General features: G+C 39.5%; 1 protein-coding gene and 1 pseudogene across 1 annotated transcript; both read right to left on the bottom strand.

Annotated features, from left to right (window-relative positions):
- Nucleotides 1–4,393: 4,393 nt before the first annotated feature.
- Nucleotides 4,394–13,430, bottom strand: LOC113896361 (annotated as a pseudogene).
- A 1,551-nt stretch (nucleotides 13,431–14,981) lies between these two features.
- Nucleotides 14,982–16,013, bottom strand: LOC113896362 (olfactory receptor 7G2-like). Its single transcript, XM_027548575.1, has one exon. The coding sequence runs from the start codon at nucleotides 15,972–15,974 to the stop codon at nucleotides 14,982–14,984; it is 993 nt and encodes a 330-aa protein (XP_027404376.1). The 5' UTR covers nucleotides 15,975–16,013.
- Nucleotides 16,014–23,337: the final 7,324 nt, after the last annotated feature.

Consider the following 23,337-nt stretch of genomic DNA (forward strand, 5'->3'; position numbering starts at 1 on the left):
TGTCTCTGGCCAATCATTCTGACTCAGGGTCCTTCCTGGTGGCATGCATTACTCAACCAAGATAGATTCCAGCGAGAAGGATCCCAGGAGGTCAGTAGGACATATAGACTGCATCCCTACCTACTTTTGACCTTTCCCATATTCTTTCAGTTGGTCGTAGCTTTTTAGTTCTGCATCCCTTAACAGGAACTCCCATTGAAAGATAACCCAAACAAGTGGTTATTCTCATGCTTGGCCAGGGTTGGTGGTTTCAGTCAGTGGTTCCCCTAAAAATCTGCCCCCCAACCCCCTCCTCCATCAGGACTTCATACTGAAGATAACTTCTTGAGAATTGGAGCAGAGATTTTTCTTCTGTAACTGCTTTCTGTTGAGAATGAACATTGTCCTGCCTAGTAGAGTAGAAGTTTCTCTCCACCTGTTCTAAATCGAGGTATCTTATGTCTGAAACTGACATCCACCCTTGTAGTAACAAAAATTTAGCCTGAAACTGTCAGAGATATAAGTACTTGTAACAGACAGGGGCCAAACAAGAGGCCTAACAGGATGTCATCACTGTGTCCAGAAAAGGAAAGAAAAATTGGGAGTGAGGGCTACAGAGTGTATGACTTTCTTCTGATCATTTGGTGTTGAGGTAACAGGGCAGTGCTCCAGGAATCTTGCACTCAGCCTGAAGCTACCATCCTCCTCCTGGATCAGGGATACAGTTCTTCAGAACTCAAAGGTAGTGTTATATATACTCTTTGAGGAGGAACCAGCACCTTGCCCCAAGCCTGCACCACCATTTGACTGCTCCTTCCATGTTTCTGTTGGCTTTCCTTGTGGCCTAGATAGTAAAGAATCTTCCTGCAATGCAGAAGACCTGGATTCAATCCCTGGGTTGGGACGATCCCCTGGAGAAGGGAATGGCTACCCACTCCAATATTCCTGCCTGGAGAATTCCAAGGACAGAGGAACCTGGAGGATTACAGTCCAAGGGGTTGCAATGAGTCTGACATGGGACTGAGTGACTCACACTTTCACTTTCCCATGTTTCTGCATCCCCTCCCTTTCCTGATTAGCAACTGTCTGAATCTGCCCTTTGAAACTCAGGGAAGATCAAAGAGGCTGAATGAGCCTACAAATAAGAAACAGGGGATGCAGAAAGGATTTGTACTCTGGAGTCCCACAGAGTCCTCTTCAGTTTCAATTCAGGAAACTGTGCAACAATGGTTCTGGTCACTTCCTGCTAAAATGGGGCAGTTATTGTTGTTGTTGTTTACTTGCTAAGTCGTGTCTGACTCTTTGTGACCCCGTGAACTGCAGCCTGGCAATCTCCTCTGTCCATGGGATTTCCCAATCAAGAGTGGGTAAAATGGGGGCATAGTTCTCCCTCAATTTGGAGAATATACACTTAATTGGAAATATTTCTGAGTTCCAAATCCTGGATCTAAGTCTTGTATGATCTCAATCCCACTTCCTTGGTTCACTATTTTGGTGTAAGATATTCAGTTAGAAGTAGTTGGAGGAGTGAAAACTGGAATTTTAACTGACAAAATAAAGTTCATTCCCTGAGATAAGCCTGAAACCCAATCTGGACCTCTCACCTTGTGGAGAATTGCAGCCAGGTAGCCAGTTGTTTACTTTTATCTAAGGAGGTTTTAACTTCCAGTGTGGTATTAACATACACATATCAGAAACTATTAGCCATTACCTGTCTCCTTTTTCTACTAATATCTGATCTAAAGCAATTTCATTTTCCAAAAAATTCTAGTTGCAAGAGGACACCTTGAACCCATAAGGTTGCAGCTACCAGCTGCCAGCAGACATTGTTTTGAGAATGGCTGGTGACATCCCAAGTCTGCCACAGCTCAGAAAACTGAAGCTCTTAGCTATACAAGGACTTTTCATAAATCATGTTCATAATGCCAACTAGTATTATTACTTTGGATGTCTGAACTACAGCTATTCCATTTTTACTTTCAATTGCATTTATCTCCTTAATGGCCAAAACAGATGTCACCATTAATGACTTCAGTACTTTTTTTCATTATGAGAAGATACAAGAATCTGAGCTCATAAAATCTTTCCTGAAAGAAACTCTCTGAAGGCCTGTTCTGCAGTTCTTCCAGAACATAAAGCACCTCATTCAAGTTCCCCACCTTGGATTCATTTCAAAATGTGTTGAAAGTCAGTGGCTGTAGTAGCCACTGACCTAATCCTAAGAGAGGCAGATGGGAAGTGCCCAGTTTTCAGTTATCAGGGCCCCTTCAGGGTAATGAATTCAACCGTGGTTTGGGGGGCATTTCATGACTCTTTTGTCCCACAACTCCAGGAGTGTTCATTCTCAGATCTGGCAGAGATTTCTCTGATAGGCCACTCAATGTGCTATTACTGGACTAGGCCTTATTAACAGTAGCTGGAAGTCTCTGGACCACCTTCTTCCTAGTCTCTTTTGGTCTAGGAAAATATTCCCTCTTGTTATTTCTTCCCCTATCTAGAATTACACTATGACAATCATCAATCTCATATGAAGTTTTATATCATCATTTTATCAGAGGCTTAGTCACACGTTTGGTAATGAAAGAAACAATTTTGTAAAAATGGGCAATATAAAAATAAGATAGCTAGCAATATTAATGAGGTCATAAGTAAGAATTTTGGTCAAGAATTGTCTTTAGAAGCAGCCCAGTATATTCGAGATCATCTGAATTTACCTGTTCTATACCAATCCTTACCTTTAAGGGAAGCTATCTATTGGCATTGCCCATAAGGCATCTAGCCCAATTTCCTACTGTTATTAGACTGATTACCCCCAGCATGGTTTAACTGTCCCCAGCCTAAGGGAGTATTTAAATTTAAATGACCACAGCCTGGGTGTTAATCTCTTGGTTGTAGACCATGGGGCATCTGATCCTCATCCAAGGATACATTATTGGCTTAAGCTTCAGAAATAAACTTAGAGTATTCTTTTAATAATTTACTTAAAGTTTGCACAATGTAACATAACAGAAAGGAATTATCTGAGAAGTGAGTCTTAGTGACTACTGACTTCAATAAAGAATTAGAATTTGATATCCATTGAAACATCTCTGCTTCTCTAAAATTACCTTCATTTTTATCAAATATAATTAAATCAAGATTAACTCATCCACAAGTTAAGTCTGATTCATTGATATTGAGATATTTTCCCCTTCCTTTTTTCCTGTGTCTTTTCTACTTCTGTCTCTCTAATAAGGATATCTGTGACTACATTTAAAGGCTATCCAGATAATCTTGGATAAACTCTTTCACTGAAAAGACTCTTTTTCCAAATAAGTAACATTCACCCTGTTGTCATATAAAGTAAGATTCACAAGATAGGAAGAATAGGAAGTGGACATATTGTTTTGGGAGCTACTGTTCAAACTCACTACAGAGATGTTCTGGCAGACTCATAGAAAGATCTATTAAAAACTGGCTCAGGGAAGGAAAGTCAGTTTTCTATCTTTGGGCTTCATGTCCAAGTCTAACATTTTAATTTACTGTCACCATCTTTGTGGAGAACAATCTGAGGATAAGGGCATCTCATGCAGGAGTGGATGAGTACTTAGCTCTTGTTCCTGATGATCTCTGAAGTCTTTGTCATGAAAGATAACTTTCTTTATTGTTTAATCATATTAGACAAAAGTTTCCTTTTTCTTGTTACAACTAAAGTCTCCTCACTGATAAATTTCAGATATCTCACAATCACCTCAACCACCAAGGATGATGACAATTTTATAGATATTGAAACTGATTATAGTGGATGCTAATGGTGCCTCAGAAGGATGCTATTCACCAGTGACTGTGATGTGATGTGTGATGTGAGCTTATTTCCCTTGCCTCATGGGAGGGATAATTCTAAGGTATGATTGTCATGGCCCTTTCCATAGTCAGACAGAAGCTAGTCTCAATTCAGGACCACAGCTTCCTTCATTCCTCCCTCAACCCCCACCCCAGCCCCCTGCCTCATCCACCTCCTACAACTTTCCTTTTCTGAAAGTCATCACAAACAAAAGTCACTCAAACTAGAACTCCTGGGTCATACTGCTTCTATAGAACATGAGCAAAGAAATAGAGTATGGAGAATTGAAATGTTGTGACAAACATCCCAGAGCTAGACTAAAAGCAAAGTTGGGCTCTGAGTCCAAGTTGCAATAGTTTAAATATGACTCTATCTAGTCATTTTGGAGGAATTGTACAATGGAAGAATCAAGTATTCTGGTTCATCTAGGGTGCCTATCATTTTGACTTGAGAAAACCAAGCCCGCACCCCCACACAAAGACAATGTAATCACAGAACAAAAAAAGGCAACATATCAATGAGTTTCCTCAAGGATTCCTTCTTGTCCCTGTTTCTCAGGCTGTAAATAAATGATGTAAATAAATGGGTTCATCATTTAAGGACCACAATGTATCTCAGTGAGACTACTGCAATTTTTCTGGGCAAGCCAGTAACTGCAGAACTAATGTAAACCCCATGAGCTGTTCAACAGAACAAGGAAACAACCAACAGATGAGACCCACAAGTGGAAAAGGCTTTATACTTTCTATTCATTGATGACATTCTCAAAACAGAGGAGACAATTAGAGTATACGAGAAAATGGTCCCAGAGACAGAAACACCCCAAATAAGCTACCCATGAAATGTATTAGAATGTTGTTGATGAGGGTATCAGAACAGGCCAGCTTGATGACCTGAGGAAACTCACAGAATGAGTGAAGAATTTCCAGGTCTCTGCCGAAGGACAGCCTCAGTGCCATTGGACTGTGGAGCAGGGCATTCATAATGCTAAAGAACAGAAGGAATAGAATCAGCAGAACACAGAAAGGAGGGCTCGTGATAACTATGTCCCTTCTGCATGCATGTGTGCTAAGTCACTTCAGTCATGTTTGACTACATGCAACCCCATGGACTATATCCTGCCAGGCTTATCTGTCCATGAAATTCTCCAGGCAAGAATACTGAAGTGGGTTGTCATGCCCTCCTCCAGGGGGTCTTCCTGACTCAAGGGTTGAACTTGAGTCTCTTGTGTCCCCTGTATTGGCAGGCAGATGCTTTACTACGGAGCCATGTGGGAAGCCCAGACATGTACCTTAGGGGTTGATAAATGATCACATAGCAATCATAGGCCATAATAGCAAGAAGAAAATTCTCCCAACAGGTCAAAAACAGGAAAAAAGCCATTTGGGTGAGGCAGCTTGCAGAAGTGGTGCTCTCATTCTGTGCTTACTTATTGACAAGCATCTTTGGGATGGTGGTTATGCTTAAACAGATGTCAGCAAAGGAAAGATTTGAAAGAAAGTAATACATGGGTGTGCAGAGGTGGGAATCAGAGATGACAGCCAGGATGCCAAGCAGGTTTCCAAGAACAGTGACCATGTATATGGACAGGAACAGTGAAGAGGATAAGCTGGAGTTCAGGATCTTCTGCCATTTCCAGGAGAAGGAAATCTGAAACTTCTGTTTGATTTCCTGATTCCTTGTTATGAAGAAATCGGATGGAAAATATCAGGTGGAGAAACAATAAAATTTATAATCTATGGGCTAGCTGCAGCATTAAAATTACTTTGGAACTTTTTCAAAATAACCATTCTTGGGCCCTGTTCCTGATTCCCTGATGACAAACACTAGAAATAAGGACTAACAATTAACATTTTTAATAAGGTCTCTAGATGATTCTGTCAAACAATGAATTTTGAAAGCCACTTCTCTAGAAAAACACTCATCTATATAATGAACCCAAGAAAATAATTGAATCTTCTCTTCTGCCTATTTCTCCTTCCACTTACTTTATTAGCCAAAATATTTTGTTAAGCACTGATAACCTCACACACTGTGGCAAGTGCTGAGAGTAAAATAAAGAAATGTGTTTGTTAGCCATCTGTATGTCTTCTTTGGAGAAATGTCTATTTAGTTCTTTGGCCCATTTTTTGATTGGGTCATTTATTTTTCTGGAATTGAGCTGTAGGAGTTGCTTGTATATTTTTGAGAGTAGTTGTTTGTCAGTTGCTTCATTTGCTATTATTTTCTCCCATTCTGAAGGCTGTCTTTTCACCTTGCTTATAGTTTCCTTTGTTGTGCAGAAGCTTTTAAGTTTAATTAGGTCCCATTTGTTTATTTTTGCTTTTATTTCCAATATTCTGGGAGGTGGTTCATAGAGGATCCTGCTGTGATGTATGTCGGAGAGTGTTTTGCCTATGTTCTCCTCTAGGAGTTTTATATTTTCTGGTCTTCCATTTAGATCTTTAATCCATTTTGAGTTTATTTTTGTGTATGGTGTTAGAAAGTGTTCTAGTTTCATTCTTCTACAAGTTGCCCAGCTTTCCCAGCACCACTTGTTAAAGAGATTGTCTTTAATCCATTGTATATTCTTGCCTCCTTTGTCAAAGATAAGGTGTCCATAGGTGCGTGGATTTATCTCTGGACTTTCTATTTTGTTCCATTGATCTATATTTCTGTCTTTGTGCCAGTACCATACTGTCTTGATGACTGTGGCTTTGTAGTAGAGCCTGAAGTCAGGTAGGTTGATTCCTCCAGTTCCATTCTTCTTTCTCAAGATTGCTTTGGCTATTTGAGGTTTTTTGTGTTTCCATACAAATTGTGAAATTATTTGTTCTAGCTCTGTGAAGAATACCGTTGGTAGCTTGATAGGGATTGCTTTGAATCTATAAATTGCTTTGGGTAGTATACTCATTTTCACTATATTGATTCTTCCGATCCATGAACATGGTATATTTCTCCATCTATTATTGTCCTCTTTGATTCCTTTCACCAGTGTTTTATAGTTTTCTATATATAGATCTTTAGTTTCTTTAGGTAGATATATTCCTAAATATTTTATTCTTTTTGTTGCAATGGTGAATGGAATTGTTTCCTTAATTTCTCTTCCTATTTTCTCATTATTAGTGTATAGGAATGGAAGGGATTTCTGTGTGTTTATTTATATTGTACAACTTTACTATATTCATTGATTAGCTCTAGTAATTTTCTGGTGGAGTCTTTAGGGTTCTCTATGTAGAGGATCTTGTCATCTGCAAACAGTGAGAGTTTTAGTTCTTCTGGGCCAAAGAACTAAATAGACATTTCTCCAAAGATGACATACAGATGGCTAACAAACACATGAAAAGATGTTCAACATCACTCATTATCAGAGAAATGCAAATCAAAACCACAATGAGGTATCATTTCATGCCAGTCAGAATGGCTGGATCCAAAAGTCTACAGCAATAAATGCTGGAGAGGGTGTGGAAAAAAGGGAACCCTCTTACACTGTTGGTGGGAATGCAAACTAGTACAGCCACTATGGAGAACAGTGTGGAGATTCCTTAAAAAACTGGAAATAGAACTGCCTTATGACCTAGAAATCCCACTGCTGGGCATACACACCAAGGAAACCAGAATTGAAAGAGACACATGTACCCCAATATTCACCACAGCACTGTTTATAATAGCCAGGACATGGAAGCAACCTAGATGTCCATCAGCAGACGAATGGATAAGAAAGCAGTGGTACATATACACAATGGAGTATTACTCAGATATTAAAAAAGAATACATTTGAATCAGTTCTAATGAGGTGGATGAAACTGGAGCCTATTATACAGAGTGAAGTAAGCCAGAAAGAAAAACACCAATACAGTATACTAACATATATATATGGAATTTAGAAAGATGGTAACGATAACCCTGTATGTGAGACAGCAAAAGAGACACAGATGTATAGAACAGTCTTTTGGACTCTGTAGGAGAGGGAGAGGGTGGGATGATTTGGGAGAATAACATTGAAACATGTATAATATCATATATGAAACGAGTTGCCAGTCCAGGTTTGATGCATGATACTGGATGCTTGGGGCTGGTGCACTGAGATGACCCAGAGGGAGGATACAGGGAGGGAGGCAGGAGGAGGGGTTCGGGATGGGGAACACGTGTATACCTGTGGCAGATTCATGTTGATGTATGGCAAAACCAATACAATATTATAAAGTAATTAACCTCCAATTAAAATAAATAAATTTATATTAAAAAAAAAAAGAAATGTGTGTGCTCAATCATGTCTGATCCCTCGAGACCTCATGAACTGTAGCCCACCAGGCTCTTCTCTCCATGGAATTCTCCAGGCAAGACTACTGAGTGGGTAGACATTCCCTTCTCCAGGGGATCTTCCCAACCCAGGGATCAAATCCACATTTCCAGCATCTCCTGTGTTGAAAGGCAGATTCTTTATCACTGCACCACCTGCAAAGCCCCTAAAATGAAGAAGACATTGCTGCATTTCTTCTTAATTATTGTACAACTTCAAACAAAAAGAAATATAAGAATAAAATTACAAATTCTGTTTATTTATTCATAATTATGAATAAAATTATGAAGGAATTTCATCCCTTAAGCTGGTAACTGGCATATGATTTTTTTTTAAGCTGAGTATGAGTGAAAGGAAAAAACTGAATACATAGGCTCCTAAAACATCCAGATGAAAATAGCAATAATTTGCTAGTATTTAGAAGATAACAAGAATACTACAAGATAACACTAAATGTCAAACATCCTAGAAGGAGTGTCCCTGTAAGCAGAGGTTCTCCCTCTCCTAGTTAGTTAGTTATTGTTAGTGGCTTAGTCATGTCTGACTCTTTGTGACCCCATGGACTGTAGCCCTCCAGGCTTCTCAGTCCATGGAGTTCTCCAGGCAAGAATACTGAGTGGATAGCCATATACTTTCTTCAGGGATCTTGAGAGCCCAGGTTCTCCTACACTGCAGGCAGAATCTGAGTCACCAGGGAAGGCCTCTCAGTCCCTGGGGGTGGGGGGCCATGGGGGTTGGGGAGGCAGACAAATGTGGTCTTGACAGCCCTTATTGCTTGGAAGAGTACTTAGACTCAGAACTCTGAAATTAGTGGAGTTAATTAATTAATGGAGTTAATTAATGGACTCAGACTCTACTACTTGTTTTATGAAAACAGAAACTTGTCCAACTAAATGAGTAACCTAGTATCCTCATTGAGTAATGAGAATGTTTCCTCTTGAGAAATCTGTATGCAGGTCAAGAAGCAACAGTTAGAACCGGACATGGAACAACGAACTGGTTCCAAATTGGAAAAGGAGTACATCAAGACTGTATATTGTCACCCTGCTTATTTAATTTTCATGCAGAATATATCATGAGAAATGCTGGGCTGGATGAAACACAAGCTGGAATCAAGTTTGCTGGGAGAAGTATCAATAACCTCAGTTATGCAGATGACACCACCCTTATGGCAGGAAGAGAAACGGAACTAAAGAGCCTTTTGATGAAAGTGAAAGAGGAGAGTGAAAAACCTGGCTTAAAACTCAGCATTCAAAAAAGGAAGATCATGGCATCCAGTCCCATAACTTCATGGCAAATAGATGGCGAAATAATGGAAACAGTTCAGTTCACTTCAGTTCAGTCACTCAAATCATGTCCAACTCTTTGCAATCACATGGACTACAGCACACCAGGCTTCCCTATCCATCACCAACTCCTTGAGACTTCTCAAACTCAAGTCCATTGAGTCAGTGATGCCATCCAACCATCCCATCCTCTGTCATCCCGTTGTTGTCCTGCCTTCAGTCGTTCCCAGCATCAGGGTCTTTTCCAATGAGTCAGTTCTTCACATCAAGTGGCCAAAGCATTGGAGATTCAGCTTCAGCATCAGTCTTTCCAATGAATATTCAGGACTAAATTCCTTTAGGATTGAGTAGTTGGATCTCCTTGCAGTCCAAGGGACTCTCAAGAGTCTTCTCCAACACTACAGTTCAAAAGTGTCAATTATTTGTTGCTCAGCTTTCTTTATAATCCAACTCTCATATCCACACATGACTACTGGAAAAACCATAGCTTTGACTAGATGGACCTTTGTTGGCAAAGTAATGTCTCTGTTTTTTTTTTTTTTTTAATTTTATTTTATTTTTAAACTTTACATAATTGTATTAGTTTTGCCAAATATCAAAATGAATCTGCCACAGGTGTACATGTGTTCCCCATCCTGAACCCTCTTCCCTCCTCCCTCCCCATACCATCCCTCTGGGTCGTCCCAGTGCACTAGCCCCAAGCATCCAGTATCGCGCATCGAACCTGGACTGGCAACTCGCTGCGATCCAAATGTCTCTGTTTTTTAACATGCTATCTATGTTTGTCATAGCTTTTCTTCCAAAGAGCAAGCATCTTTTAATTTCATGGCTGCAGTCACCATCTGCAGTGATTTGGGAGCCCCCCAAAATAATGTCTCTCACTGTTTCCATTGTTTCCCCATCTATTTGCCATGAAGTGATGGGACAGGATGCCATGATCTTCCTTTTTTGAATGTTGAGTTTTAAGCCAGCTTTTTCACTCTCCTCTTTCACTTTCATCAAGAGACTCTTTAGTTCTTCTTCACTTTCTGCCATCTGCGTGTCTGAGGTTATTGTTATTTCTCCAGGCAATCTTGATTCCAGCTTGTGCTTCAACCAGCCTGGCATTTTGCATGATGTACTCTGCATATAAGTTAAATAAGCAGGGTGACAGTATACAGCCTTGACATACTTCTTGCCCTATTTGCAGCCAGTCTGTTGTTCCATGTCCAGTTTTAACTGTTGCTTCTTGACCTGCATACAGATTTCTCAGAAGGCAGGTAAGGAGGTCTGGTATTCCCATCTCTTTCAGAATTTTCCACAGTTTGTGGTGATTCACACAGTCAAAGGCTTTGGCATAGTCAATAAAGCAGAAGTATATGTTTTTTTTCTGGAGCTTTCTTGATTTTTTGATGATACAACAGATGTTGACAATTTGATCTCTGGTTCCACTGCCTTTTCTAAATACAGCTTAAACATCTGGAAGTTCATGGTTCACATACTGTTGAAGACTCACTTGGAGAATTTTGAGCATTACTTTGCTAGTGTGTGAGATGAGTGCAATTGTGAGGTAGTTTGAACATTCTTGGCATTGCCTTTCTTTGGGATTGGAATGAAAACCGGCTTTTTCCAGTCCTGTGACCACTGCTGAGTTTTCCAGATTTGCTGGCATATTGAGTGCAGCACTTTAACAGCATCATCTTTCAGGATTTGACATAGCTCAACTGGAATTCCATCACCTCCAGTAGCTTTGTTTGTAGTGATGCTTCCTATGACTTTGCATTCCAGGATGTCTGGCTCTAGATGAGTGATCACACCATTGTGGTTTCTGGGTCATGAAGATCTTTTTTGTATAGTTCTTCTGTGTATTCTTGCCACCTCTTCTTAATAGCTTCTGTTTCTGTTAGTCCCACACTGTTTCTTCCTTTATTGTGCCCATCTTTGCATGAAATGTTCCCTTTGTATCTCTAATTTTCTTGAAGAGATCTCCCATTCTATTGTTTTCCTCTATTTCTTTGCACTGATCATTGAGGAAGGCTTTCTTATCTCTCCTTGCTATTCTTTGGAAATCTGCATTAAAATGGGTATACCTTTCCTTTTCTCCTTTGCCTTTAGCTTCTCTTCTTTTCTCAGCTATTTGTAAGACCTCCTCAGAAACAGTGACAGACTTTATTTTCTTGGGCTCCAAAATCACTGCAAATGGTGACTTCAGCCATGAAATTTAAAGATGTTTACTCCTTGGAAGAAAAGCTATGACCAACCTAGACAGCATATTAAAAAGCAGAGACATTACTCTGCTGACAGAGGTCTGTATAGTCTAAACTATGCTTTTTCCACTAGTCATGTATAGATGTGAGAGTTGTACCATAAAGAAAGCTGAGCACTGAAGAATTGACGCTTTTGAACTGTGGTGTTGGAGAAGACTCTTGAGAGTCCCTTGGACTGCAGGGAGATCAAGCCAGTCAGTTCTAAAGGAAATCAACCCTTAATATTCATTGGAAGGACTGATGCTGAAAATTGAAGCTCCAGTACTTTGGCCACCTGATGCAAAGAATCAATGACTCATTAGAAAAGACCCTGATGCCGGGAAAGGTTGAAGGCAGGACAAGAAGGAGATGACAGAGGATGAGATGGTTGGATGACATCACCGACTCAATGGACATGAGTTTGAGCAAGCTCCAGGAGTTGGTGATGGACAGGGAAGCCTGATGTGCTGCAGTACACAGGGTCGCAAAGAGTCTGACATGAATGACTGAACTGAGCTTTTCTAGCATCAGGGTCTTTTCCAATGAGTTGACTGTTTGTATCAGGTGGCCAAAGTGTTGGAGCTTCAGCATCCATCCTTCCAAGGAGTACTCAGGGTTGATTTCCTTTAGGATACACTGGTTTGATCTCCTTGCAGTCCAAAGGTCTCTCAAGAGTCTTCTCCAGCACCACAAATCAAAAGCTTCAATCTTTCCATACTCAGCCTTCTTTATAATCCAAGTTTCATATCTGTACAAGACTACTGGAAAGACCATAGGTTTGACTATGTGGAATTTTGTCAGCAAAGTGATGTCTTTGCTTTTTATTATGCTGTCTAGGTTTGTCATAGCTTTCCCTCCAAGAAGCAAGTGTATTTTAATTTAATTTCATTCATATACTGATATCCTAATATTTAGAATATGACTGTATTTGAGATAAGATCTTTGAAGAGGTAATTTGGTTAAAATGGAATCATTAAGGTGAACCTTGATCCAACGAGAGATTTGCATACATGCATACAGAGGAAAGACCACGTGAAGAGAATATGGCCAGCTACAAGCCAAGAAAAATGGCCTCAAAAGAAACCAGTCTTGCTGACACCTTCATCTAGGCTTCCAATCTCCAGAACTGTGACAATAACTTTGTTATTAAGCCACCCAGTCTGTGCTACTCTGCTATGGCAGCACTAGCTTCCTGGGGGCTCAGATGGTAAAGAATGCCTGGGAGACCTGGGTTCAGTCCCTGGATTGGGAAGACCCCCTGGAGAAGGGCATGGCAACCCACTCCAGTATTCTTGCCTGGAGAATTCCCATAGACAGAGGAGCCTGGTGGGCTGCAGTCCATGGGGTCACAAAGAGTCAGACATGATTAAGTGACTAAGCACACAGCACAGCAAACTAATACATTGTACAGACCCCTTCACCACCAGCACAAGATTTAAAGTAAACATCTGAACATTTTATAGCACCCATGTTTGTGAGGGGGAGGATTTCTACTCAGGAGAAAAATGGGTCCTGCCATTATAGAGAGAGTGTATGATCCCAGTGGAAAAAGTCCTTGGTGAGAATTCATACAAACATATATGTGAACATGTCAAAAACAGAGTCAGAGTTTGTTGGGGGTCATGAGGGTCTTGGTTTTAATCTTATGTCTCTCCTCACTGCTTCTACTGTAAGAAATTATAGTGTAACAATATTAAAGAGACTTTGTGTTACCTGGCTGACATCACTGAAGTATGGTGCTTGATATATCTCCCGTGGATCTTGAAGGCAGATCTGTCCTTAGAAGGACCAGACAAACTGATTGAGGCAACGGGCTCCAGGTCAAGAAAGATCATCTCTGGAAGGAGGTTCACGTGTCCTGCTTCCTTACTGAGCAAGGACCGTTGAGTGAGGTGGTCACAGGGAGACTCTTGCAATCTCTGCATCCCTGGGGATCAATAACTAAAGCTCCTCATTAGACAAGCTATTTTAGCGTCATGCTGATTCCTGGACCTTCCAGATCAAGACTCTAGAATGGATGAGTTCACGATGGCCAATGTCTGACCCTCTGAGGCAAGGTAGCTGCATACCATCTACTTCTTTCCACTTCTGTTTGGACAGCTTTGTTTCAATCAACATAGGTAGTTAATTCCTTTTCAGAGTTCATATCCACCTTTTCCAATTTTGCCACAATAATTTCATTGTATATTTCCTTTTTCTTAGTTTATTGAGAAATAATTAACACACATCATTGCATAAGTTTGAGGTATACAGCAGATAATTTGATTTACATATATTATGAAGTGATTATCACAGCAAGTTCAGCTAACAGTCATAATCAAGAGATACAATAAAAAGACAGAAAAAAGAAGGAAAATACATTTTCTTACTTTCAAGATTAACTACTTTCCTATATATTGTACGTCAGTGTTAACTGTGTCATCATGTTGTACATCGCACCCCTAGTGTTTATTTATCTTTTCTGAGGTGTAAATGATTTACATTATTAGATTAGTTTCAGATGTACAATGTAGTCATTCAAAATTTTTATAAATTAATCTGCATTTAAAGTTATTATATATTTTATGGGGGTATGTGTTGTGTTGGTTTCTGCTGTACAATGAAGTGAATTATCAAATATTGGCTACATTTACAATACAATACATCCCTGTAGCTAATTTATTTTATACATAGTAGTTTGTACCTTTTAAGCCCTTGCCAATTTCTTGCCTCTCCTACCTTCTTCTTCCCACTAGTAACAACTGGGTGGTTCTCAATATCTGTGAGTCTGTTTAATTTTGTTACATCCACTCATGCATTTTATTTTTTAGATTTCACATGTAAGTGATAGCATACTTTATTTGTCTTTCTCTCTGTGACTAATTTCACTATCATAGTAACCCCCAAGTCCATTCATGCTGTAGCAAATGGCAATATTTCATTCCTGTCTATGGCTGAGTAATATTGCATATATGTATATGTATATATATATATATATGTATATATATATATATACATGCAATATACATGCAATATATATACGTGAAATTGTTAGTCTCTCAGTTGTGTCTGACTCTTTGTGACCCCATGCACTGTAGCTCACCATGTGCCTCTGTTCATGGGATTTCCCAGGCAAGAATACTGGAGTGGGTTGCCATTTCCTTCTCCAGGGGATCTTCCTGACCCAGGGATTGAACCTGGGTCTCCTTTATTGCAGGAGTTTTCTTATATGTATTATTTATATATAACTCATTTATATACATATAGTCAATTACCCGTTACATATTCTTGCCTCTTTTGTTGGATATCAATGATCCACATATGATCTATGCTACAGAATGTCCATGCACACTTGAAAAAAAATGTATATTCTGCCACTTACAAATGGAATATTCTACATATATCTATTAACTATTATTTTGCCTCGTTCTATAAACACAAGGCCAAGGTAGATGGCACAACCACAGAAAAGAAGATGTCCCATTGATGAGTTTTCTCAAGGCTCCCTTCATGTCCCTGTTTCTCAGGCTGTAGATAAAAGGGTTCATCATCTGAGAAACCACAATGTACATAACTGAAGCCACTGCAGTCTTCCTGGATGAGCCAGTCAGGATAGAACTTATATAAACTCCAAAACCTGTCCCATAGAATAAGGAAACAACTGACAAGTGAGACCCACAGGTGGAAAAAGCTTTCAGCTTTGCACCCGCTGATGGCATTCTCAAAACAGAGGAGACAATTTGAGTATAAGAGAAAATGATGCCAGAGAGGGGAACGACACCAAATATGCTACCCACCAAATATAACAAAAGGTCATTGATGTGGGTATCAGAACATGTTAGCTTGACAACCTGAGCAAGTTCACAGAAAAAGTGAGGGATTTCCAGGTTCTTACAAAAGGACAGCCGCAATGCTGTCAGACTGAGGAGCAGAGCATTCAGAATGCTTAGCAACAGTGAGAATATAATCAGCAGGCCACAGGTTTGTGGGTTCATGATAATTGAGTATCTTAAAGGGTGACAAATGGCCACATAACGGTCATAAGCCATGACAGTAAGGAGAAAATTTTCCAGAAAGGCAAAAACCATGACGAAGCACATCTGGGTGAGGCAGCCTGAATATGTGATGCTCCGATTTTGTGCTTGGATGTTGACCAGCATTTTGGGGATCGTGGCTGTGCTCATGCAGATGTCAGTAAAGGACAGGTTGGAGAGGAAGAAGTACATGGGGGTGTGGATGTGGGGGTCACAGCTGACAGCCAGGATGATGAGCAGGTTTCCCAGGAGAGTGATCAGGTACATGGACAGAAACAGGAAGAAGATGTGGAGCTGTAGTTCTGGATCATCTGTCAATCCCAGGAGATAAAAATTGGAAACATCTGTTTGATTTCTGGTTTCCATATTGTTGATGAATCTGAAGGAAAAATGGAGTGAAAATAAAATAAAATGAAGGGTCCCCAGGTGAGCAGCAGCAGCCCTTGGGAACTGATTAGAACTGCAAATTCTTGGTATCACTGAAGGTTTACTGCTGATAAACTCTAGGGGCAAGGGCCAGAAATTCAAGTTTCAACAAACCCACCAGATGAATTTGATATATGATAAAGTTTGAAAAAACAGTGCTTAAATTTGAACATAAAGAAATAAAATTCTATGTATATTGTAAATCCAAGAGATCATTTAAATATTTCCCTTTGCTAATTTTCCCCTCCATCATCACATTTCACACTTTGTTGACTTTTATTTTTATTGATCACCAACAGCCCTGGGATTTCTTTGGAAGGAATGATGCTAAGGCTGAAACTCCAGTACTTTGGCCACTTCATGCGAAGAGTTGACTCATTGGAAAAGACTCTGATGCTGGGAGGGATTGGGGGAAGGAGGAGAAGGGGACGACAGAGGATGAGATGGCTGGATTGCATCACCGACTCGATGGACGTAAGTCTGAGTGAACTCCAGGAGTTGGTGATGGACAGGGAGGCCTGGTGTGCTGCGATTCATGGGTTCGCAAAGAGTCGGACACTACTGAGTGACTGAACTGAACTGAACTGAACTGAACACTTTTTCACACCTTGTGCCAAATGCTGAGGCTGAAATAAAGAATAAAATGTGACATTTCCTTCAGAATCATTTCTTGCCTCAAACACGCAGAAAGATGAGAATGCATATATCTAATCTGTCTTGTGGAGTGTGGTGCCCCGAACTTAACATACCTCAAAATGACTTGAGGGGCTTATCAGATTATAGATGGGTTATCAGATCTAAGTTACATTTATCATATCTGAGTTATAATATATCTCTATTCATCCATGCGAACACTTAGGTAAGATGAGGTTGTATCAAGGTTACGAAATACACAGTGGATAGAAAATATTAAGTCTGAGCTCAGATCTTCTCACCACTGAGTTGACTCTGGATAGTATAGAATTAGCATTCCCAAACCAACACTCAGATTTTATAATTTCCCTTTAACAGTTTAATATTTTCATCTTGAAAACATGCCAGATCTTTTCTCCTGCCTATAATATATGTTCGTCTCTACCCATGAAGTATTGTGTAACAGGTCATGGCATCTATACAGGTATATGCTCTGCACCTGAGCAAAGACTAGAAATGACATATATCCTCACCCATAACAATTTTTTACTTGACCTTTTCATAAAACCAGATCTTTATTTTTGGTAGTTTATAAATGTCAAAAGTAAGATTCATTTACAATAGTAACAAAATAGAATACTTTTAGAAAAGATGTTGATTATGTTTGAGTTTGATGTTTTATTGTGTCAATTTTCACTTTAAAAAAGAAAATGTCATGTAGATTCCTTCATGATATGCAACTCATCTGCATTAGCAATTAATTCTAACAGAAGCTGGACAAATATCACATTCTGTGTTTCATCCTAGGGGGATTTCTTCCCCTAAGATGATAGGTGAGATATCATTAAAAAAAAAAAAACAGCTAGATGAGAGAGAATTAAATGCATAAGCTTTAAAAAATAGATTAAAATAGCAAAGATTTGGGCTTCCCAGTTGGCTCAGTGGTTAAGAATCTGCCTGCCAAAGCAGGAGCTGTAGGAGACGCGGGTTTGATCTCTGGATTGGGAAGATCCCTTGGAAGAGGAAATGGCAAGCCACTCCAATATTCTTGCCTGGGAAATCCCATGGACAGAGGAGCCTGGTGGGCTACAGTGCATAGGGTCACAAAGAGTCAGACACAACTGAAGAGACAGCATGCCTGCAGAGCAACAATTTTTGGTCCTTAGAAGACAGGAAACTACAAGATAAGACAGATATATGACACTTCAAAAATATTCAGGCATTGAAACTTCCCTAGTGATCTACCTCCTAATGTAGGCAAGGTGGGTTCCATCCCTGGTCTTGGAACTAAGATACATCATGCCATGCAGCAACTAAGCCTGTGCACCATAACTCCTGAGCCCACCGCCTCTAGAGGCTCCTGTTGCAACAAGCAAAGTTTGTGCACCACAGGGAAAAGCCCACATGCCACAACTAGCAACAAAGAGTCCAGCACTGCAGCAAAGACCCAGTGAAGGCAAAATAAAAATTGTATAGCTGAGCACCAAAGAATTGATGCCTTCAAACTGTGGTGCTGGAGAAGACTCTTAAGAGTCCCCTGGACAGCAGGGAGATCAAACCAGTGAGTCCTAACGAAAATCAACACTAAATATTCATTGGAAGCTCTGATGCTGAAGCTGAAGCTCCAATACTTTGGTCATCTGATGGAGTCAACTGGTTGGAAAAGATCCTGATGCTGGGAAAGATTGAGGGCAAAAGGAGAAGAGGGTGGCAGAGGATGAGATGGTCAGATAGCATCACTGACTCAATGGACATGAGCAAATTCCAAGAGATGGTGAAGGACAGGGAAGCCTGGAGTGCTGCAGTCCATGGGATCACAAAAAGTTGGATACGACTGAGTGACTGAACAACAACATATATATTCAGGCACCCTACAGGATTATAAAACAATAGTCTTCCGTAGTTGGGGGAGAGAGATGTGGCTATGTCAGTCCTTATTAGCTGGTATATTATTTAGACTCAAATACTATGAACTTAATCCAGGACCAGTACTTTCTTTGAGAATTCAAAAATTGTTCAACTGTGTAAGAAACTTCAATGTACTCATTTGTTTAGTGGGAGCTATTATAAAATATTATGGAATATTGAAATGATGAGAAATGAATAAAGAGCCATCAGCATAATACTCAGCATATGAGACCTTTGTACCCACCTATCCTATTTTAAAATTTTCTTCATGAACAAAGGCACCTGTCTCATTACACTCCTAGGAAGGAAGCAGTGATCAGATTAAAAGAATACAATAGAAAGGGGGAATGAATATTGTTCCATGGCAACTGAAAATTTCAGAGATGTGTTATGAGCTTAAACTCTAGTTAGAAATCATTATCACATAGAAAAGATATGAAGGAAATATTGATGATATCCATGTTCATTGGCCATGGACACATGATGAAATAGATAGAAATTAAAATGAAATAAATGATAAAATAAATCAGATACTCAAATTAGTACCAATTATGAAAATGTTAAGATAATTTTTTTAATGACAAAGCCTACAATTTTAGAAAATTTAAAATATATATTGAACACTTACAAGTAATAATCCACAACAAATATAAACCTGGAGGATTATTCAAGCAAAGAAATACAGAAATAAGTACAAGCAGCATTCCCATCTTGTGAAAAGTACCAAATTCCCACACATCACAGTCCTCATTCTAGGTGTTTTATTGCAATAAATAACACAGACGTATATGGAGTCCCCATATCATGTGTTAGAAAATCTTGATGCTTTTCCTTTCTCAAGAGAACCACTAAATGAATTACATTATACATTATTCTTCAACAATTTTTACTGTAAGCAGGTTTATTGTTTTGTGAACAATTGCATTGTACTGCATTTTGAAGTTTTATATAGTTAGGACCACATGCTGCTGCTGCTAAGTCATTTCAGTCGTGTCCAACTCTGTGCGACCCCATAGACGGCAGCCCACCAGGCTCCCCCATCCCTGGGATTCTCCAGGCAAGAACACTGGAGTGGGTTGCCATTGCCTTCTCCAATGCATGAAAGTGAAAAGTGAAAGTGAAGTCGCTCAGTCATGTCCGACTCTTATCGACCCCATGGACTGCAGCCTACCAGGCTCCTCCATCCATGGGGTTTTCCAGGCAAGAGTACTGGAGTGGGCTGCCATTGCCTTCTCCTAGTATATGTCATTTACAATTGGTGTTCTTGTGTAATTTACCTTCTCTTTGTTGTTGATATTTTTAATCGCTTTTCATTAATTTTAATTACCAGAGAGTATTTCACTATGTTGTTGTGTGTGTGCTCAGTCATGCAGTCGTGGCCAACTCTTTGAAACCCCATGGATTGTAGCCCCTCAGGCTCCTGTGTCCATGGGGATTCTCAAAGCAAGAATATTGGAGTGGGTTGCCATTTCCTCCTCCAGGGGATCTTCCCAACCAGTGATCAAAACCAAGTCTCCCACATTGCAGGCAGATTTTAAGACTATATTATTACATCATACTTTATTTCTCTGTTTCCTAACTCATAGGTGTTATGGTTAATACATTTGTCTTACGTATGTTTGTGAACACATGCACAATATAAAACAATGCGAGGGGGAACACTATCACATTCAAGATGATTTTGACTCTCAGGAGGAGGGAATAAGATCTGAAGGGGATACAAAATGGATGCCTTTTGTATGTGTATTATTTTCTTACATTATATTTAAGACCTGAAGTTGGGAACAGAATGTCACCATTTTAAAGTTTCAAAGGAGTTTAAGGATTGTTATATTTTTTAAAAGGTGTTATACTATCTTTGCTGTCCATGTATTACATTCTTGCAAATTTTATAGATACAGGTTTTCTAGGAGGACAGCCAGCTAAGGCTCCATGTGTCTCTACTTATCCCTTGTGTCTTTGCAGCCCAAGTACAGCAATAAAGCAAACGAACTTCTGTGCAGTGGTATTTGAAGAACCAGAAAGGGAAATAAAGGAAAAACTGACCAAATCTCTTCCCCACAACCACCACGGCATTCAAGCAAATGTCAGAAAGTTTTGTGAGGCATCAGGTTTGAGAAAGACATATTTCTGCTTAGGAGAATAAAGAGTATATAAAGACTTCTTCCATTTTTAGAGGAAATAGAAGACCAGCAGATTGAGAACTGGGTGAGCATTGGTACAAACTTGTCAACAAAAAGACAGGTTGTCTGGAATCTCATAGGACACTTCATCCTGACCATTACATGCTTGGACTCTGCTCATTGTGTCCCTTAGATAAATTTTTAGTAAAACACCTTTTCCTGTTACCAAAAAAAAAAAAAAAATCCCCAAATCATTAACTAAGGGACTTTACCTGACTGGCATCAGTGTGTCAGTGCTTGACATGACATGATGCTCGGATATTGGAGACAGATGAACTGTCCTCAGGAAGGGCAGACAGAGCATGTGAGACCTTGAACTCCTAGTCAAGAAGGATCACCTCTGAAAGCTGGTTCAGGTGTGCCTTTCCTAGGAAGGCAAGGGCTGTTTCATATCACAGGCTGACGGCTAACCATAGCTATACCCCTGGGGATCAATAACCAAATTCCTCATTAGACAAATATTTTTGGTGCCATTCTGATCCCTGGGCTGTACAAATCCTTAAAGACCACAGCAGTACAAGAGAGAATTTCATGATGGATAATCCTTGACTTTCTTAGGCCAAGTGTACGCCATGTATTCTATCCACCCATTCATATACACCTGCATTTCACATATAAACATTCATTTCCTAATTAATTCCAGGCTTCATTCCTATTGTTTGCTGGGGGAGGGGGGGTGGACACGGAATTGTGTTTTATTTATTTATTTTTTCGTGGGAAGGCATTATATTTTAAATATAGCAATGTGAACCTGTTAATTCCAAACTCCCAATCTATTCCTTATTAATGTTACATAAAAGGCATCTCTATTTAATTTATAAAATCAGAAAGCCTGATTCCAATTTTAAGTGTAGAAACCTATTTTACATATTGGCCAAATAATATATTTATAAACAATTAAGATATCAGAGATCAAATTGCCAACATTTGGAGGATCATAGAGAAAGCAAGGGAATTTCAGAAAAACATCTATTCTGTTTCACTATAGCCTTTGACTGTGTGTATCATAACAAACTGTGAAAAGCTCTTAAAGAGATGGGAATACCAGACCATCTTATCTGTCTCCTAAGAAACCTGTATGCAGGTCAAGTAGCAACAGTTATAACCCTGTATGGAACAACTGATTGGTTCAAGATTGAGAAAGGAGTAAGACAGGGCTGTCTGTTGTCACCCTGTTTGTTTAACCTATACACTGAGCACATCATGAGAAATGCCAGGTTGGACGAGTTACAAGCTGGAATCAAGATATGCAGATGATACCACTGTAATGGCAGAAGGTGAAGAGGAACTAAACAGCCTCTTGATGAAGGTGAAGAAGGAGGGTGAAAAAGCTGGTTTAAAGCTAAATATTAAAAATCTAAGATCATGGCATCCAGCTGCATTACTTCATGGCAAATAGAAGAGGAAAAGGTAGAAGTAGTGACAGATTTCCCCTTTCTGGGCTCTAAAATCACTGTGGATGATGGCTGCAGCCATGAAACCAGAAGACAATTGTTTTTTGGCGGGAAAGCTATGACAAATCTAGACAGGGTGTTGAAAAGCAAAGACATTACTCTGTTGACAAAGGTCTGTATAATCAAGGCTATGATCTTCCCAGTGGCCACATATGGTTGTGACAGCTGGATGGTAAAGAAGGCAGAGCACCAAAGAATTGACGCCTTCAAACTGCGGTGCTGGAGAAGATTCCTGAAAGTCTCTTGGACAGCAAGAAGATCAAACTAGTCAGTCTTAAGAAAAATCAATTCTGAATACTCATTAGAAGAACTGATGCTGGAGATGAAGCTCCCATATTTTGGTCATCTGATGTGAACAGCCGACTCATTGGAAAAGTCCCTGATGCTGGGAAAGATTGAGGGCAGAAGGAGAAGAGGGCATCAGAAGATGAGATGGATGGGTGGTATCACCAATGAAATGGACATGAACTTGGGCAAACTTTGGGAGACGGTGAGGGACAGGGAGGCCTGGTGTGCTGCAGTCCATGGGGTCAAAAAGAGTCAGACATGACTGGGTGACTTAACAACAACAACAAGATGTTGTAACATTCAAACAATTAGAGATATTTCATCTTTAGATACATTGATGTTTTCTTAATTTTTGTTGTCTGTATTTTACCCAGCAAAATCTAATCTATTCTCAGTGATGCATTGTGACTGTGATCAGTATATACAGATTTCATAATCTCTTTTTAGACTTTAATAACCAATCTTTCCAATTTTTACACAATAGAGTCAATGTATTTTCCTTTAATTGAATTGTAGTTCTTCATTTTCAGTTGTATTGTGATAAAAAACAAATCACTGAAAGGCACTAGTGTGCAGTTTTGTCTATTAGTTCACATGAGATTTCATCCATTACTTGAGTTGTGAATGGTGCTCCATTCAATATTCACTTAAAAACATTTTTCTTTAGAAACTTCAGTATTTTCCTTTGTTCGTTAATTTATCTTCATTCTAACTCTTTCTATATGAATTTACTTTTTTAATTTTAATTTTATATTTTAAAAGTTTTATTGGAATATAGTCAATTTACAAAGTTGTGTCAGTTTCAGGCGTACAGCTGCTGCTGCTAAGTTGCTTCAG

The sequence above is a fragment of the Bos indicus x Bos taurus genome, chromosome 7, assembly GCF_003369695.1.
Source record: "Bos indicus x Bos taurus breed Angus x Brahman F1 hybrid chromosome 7, Bos_hybrid_MaternalHap_v2.0, whole genome shotgun sequence".
NCBI lineage: Eukaryota > Metazoa > Chordata > Mammalia > Artiodactyla > Bovidae > Bos > Bos indicus x Bos taurus.

Bases quoted from the DNA above. Each gene is read 5' to 3' on its own strand.
- LOC113896362 (XM_027548575.1), bottom strand. From the start codon at position 15,974: ATGGAAACCAGAAATCAAACAGATGTTTCCAATTTTTATCTCCTGGGA.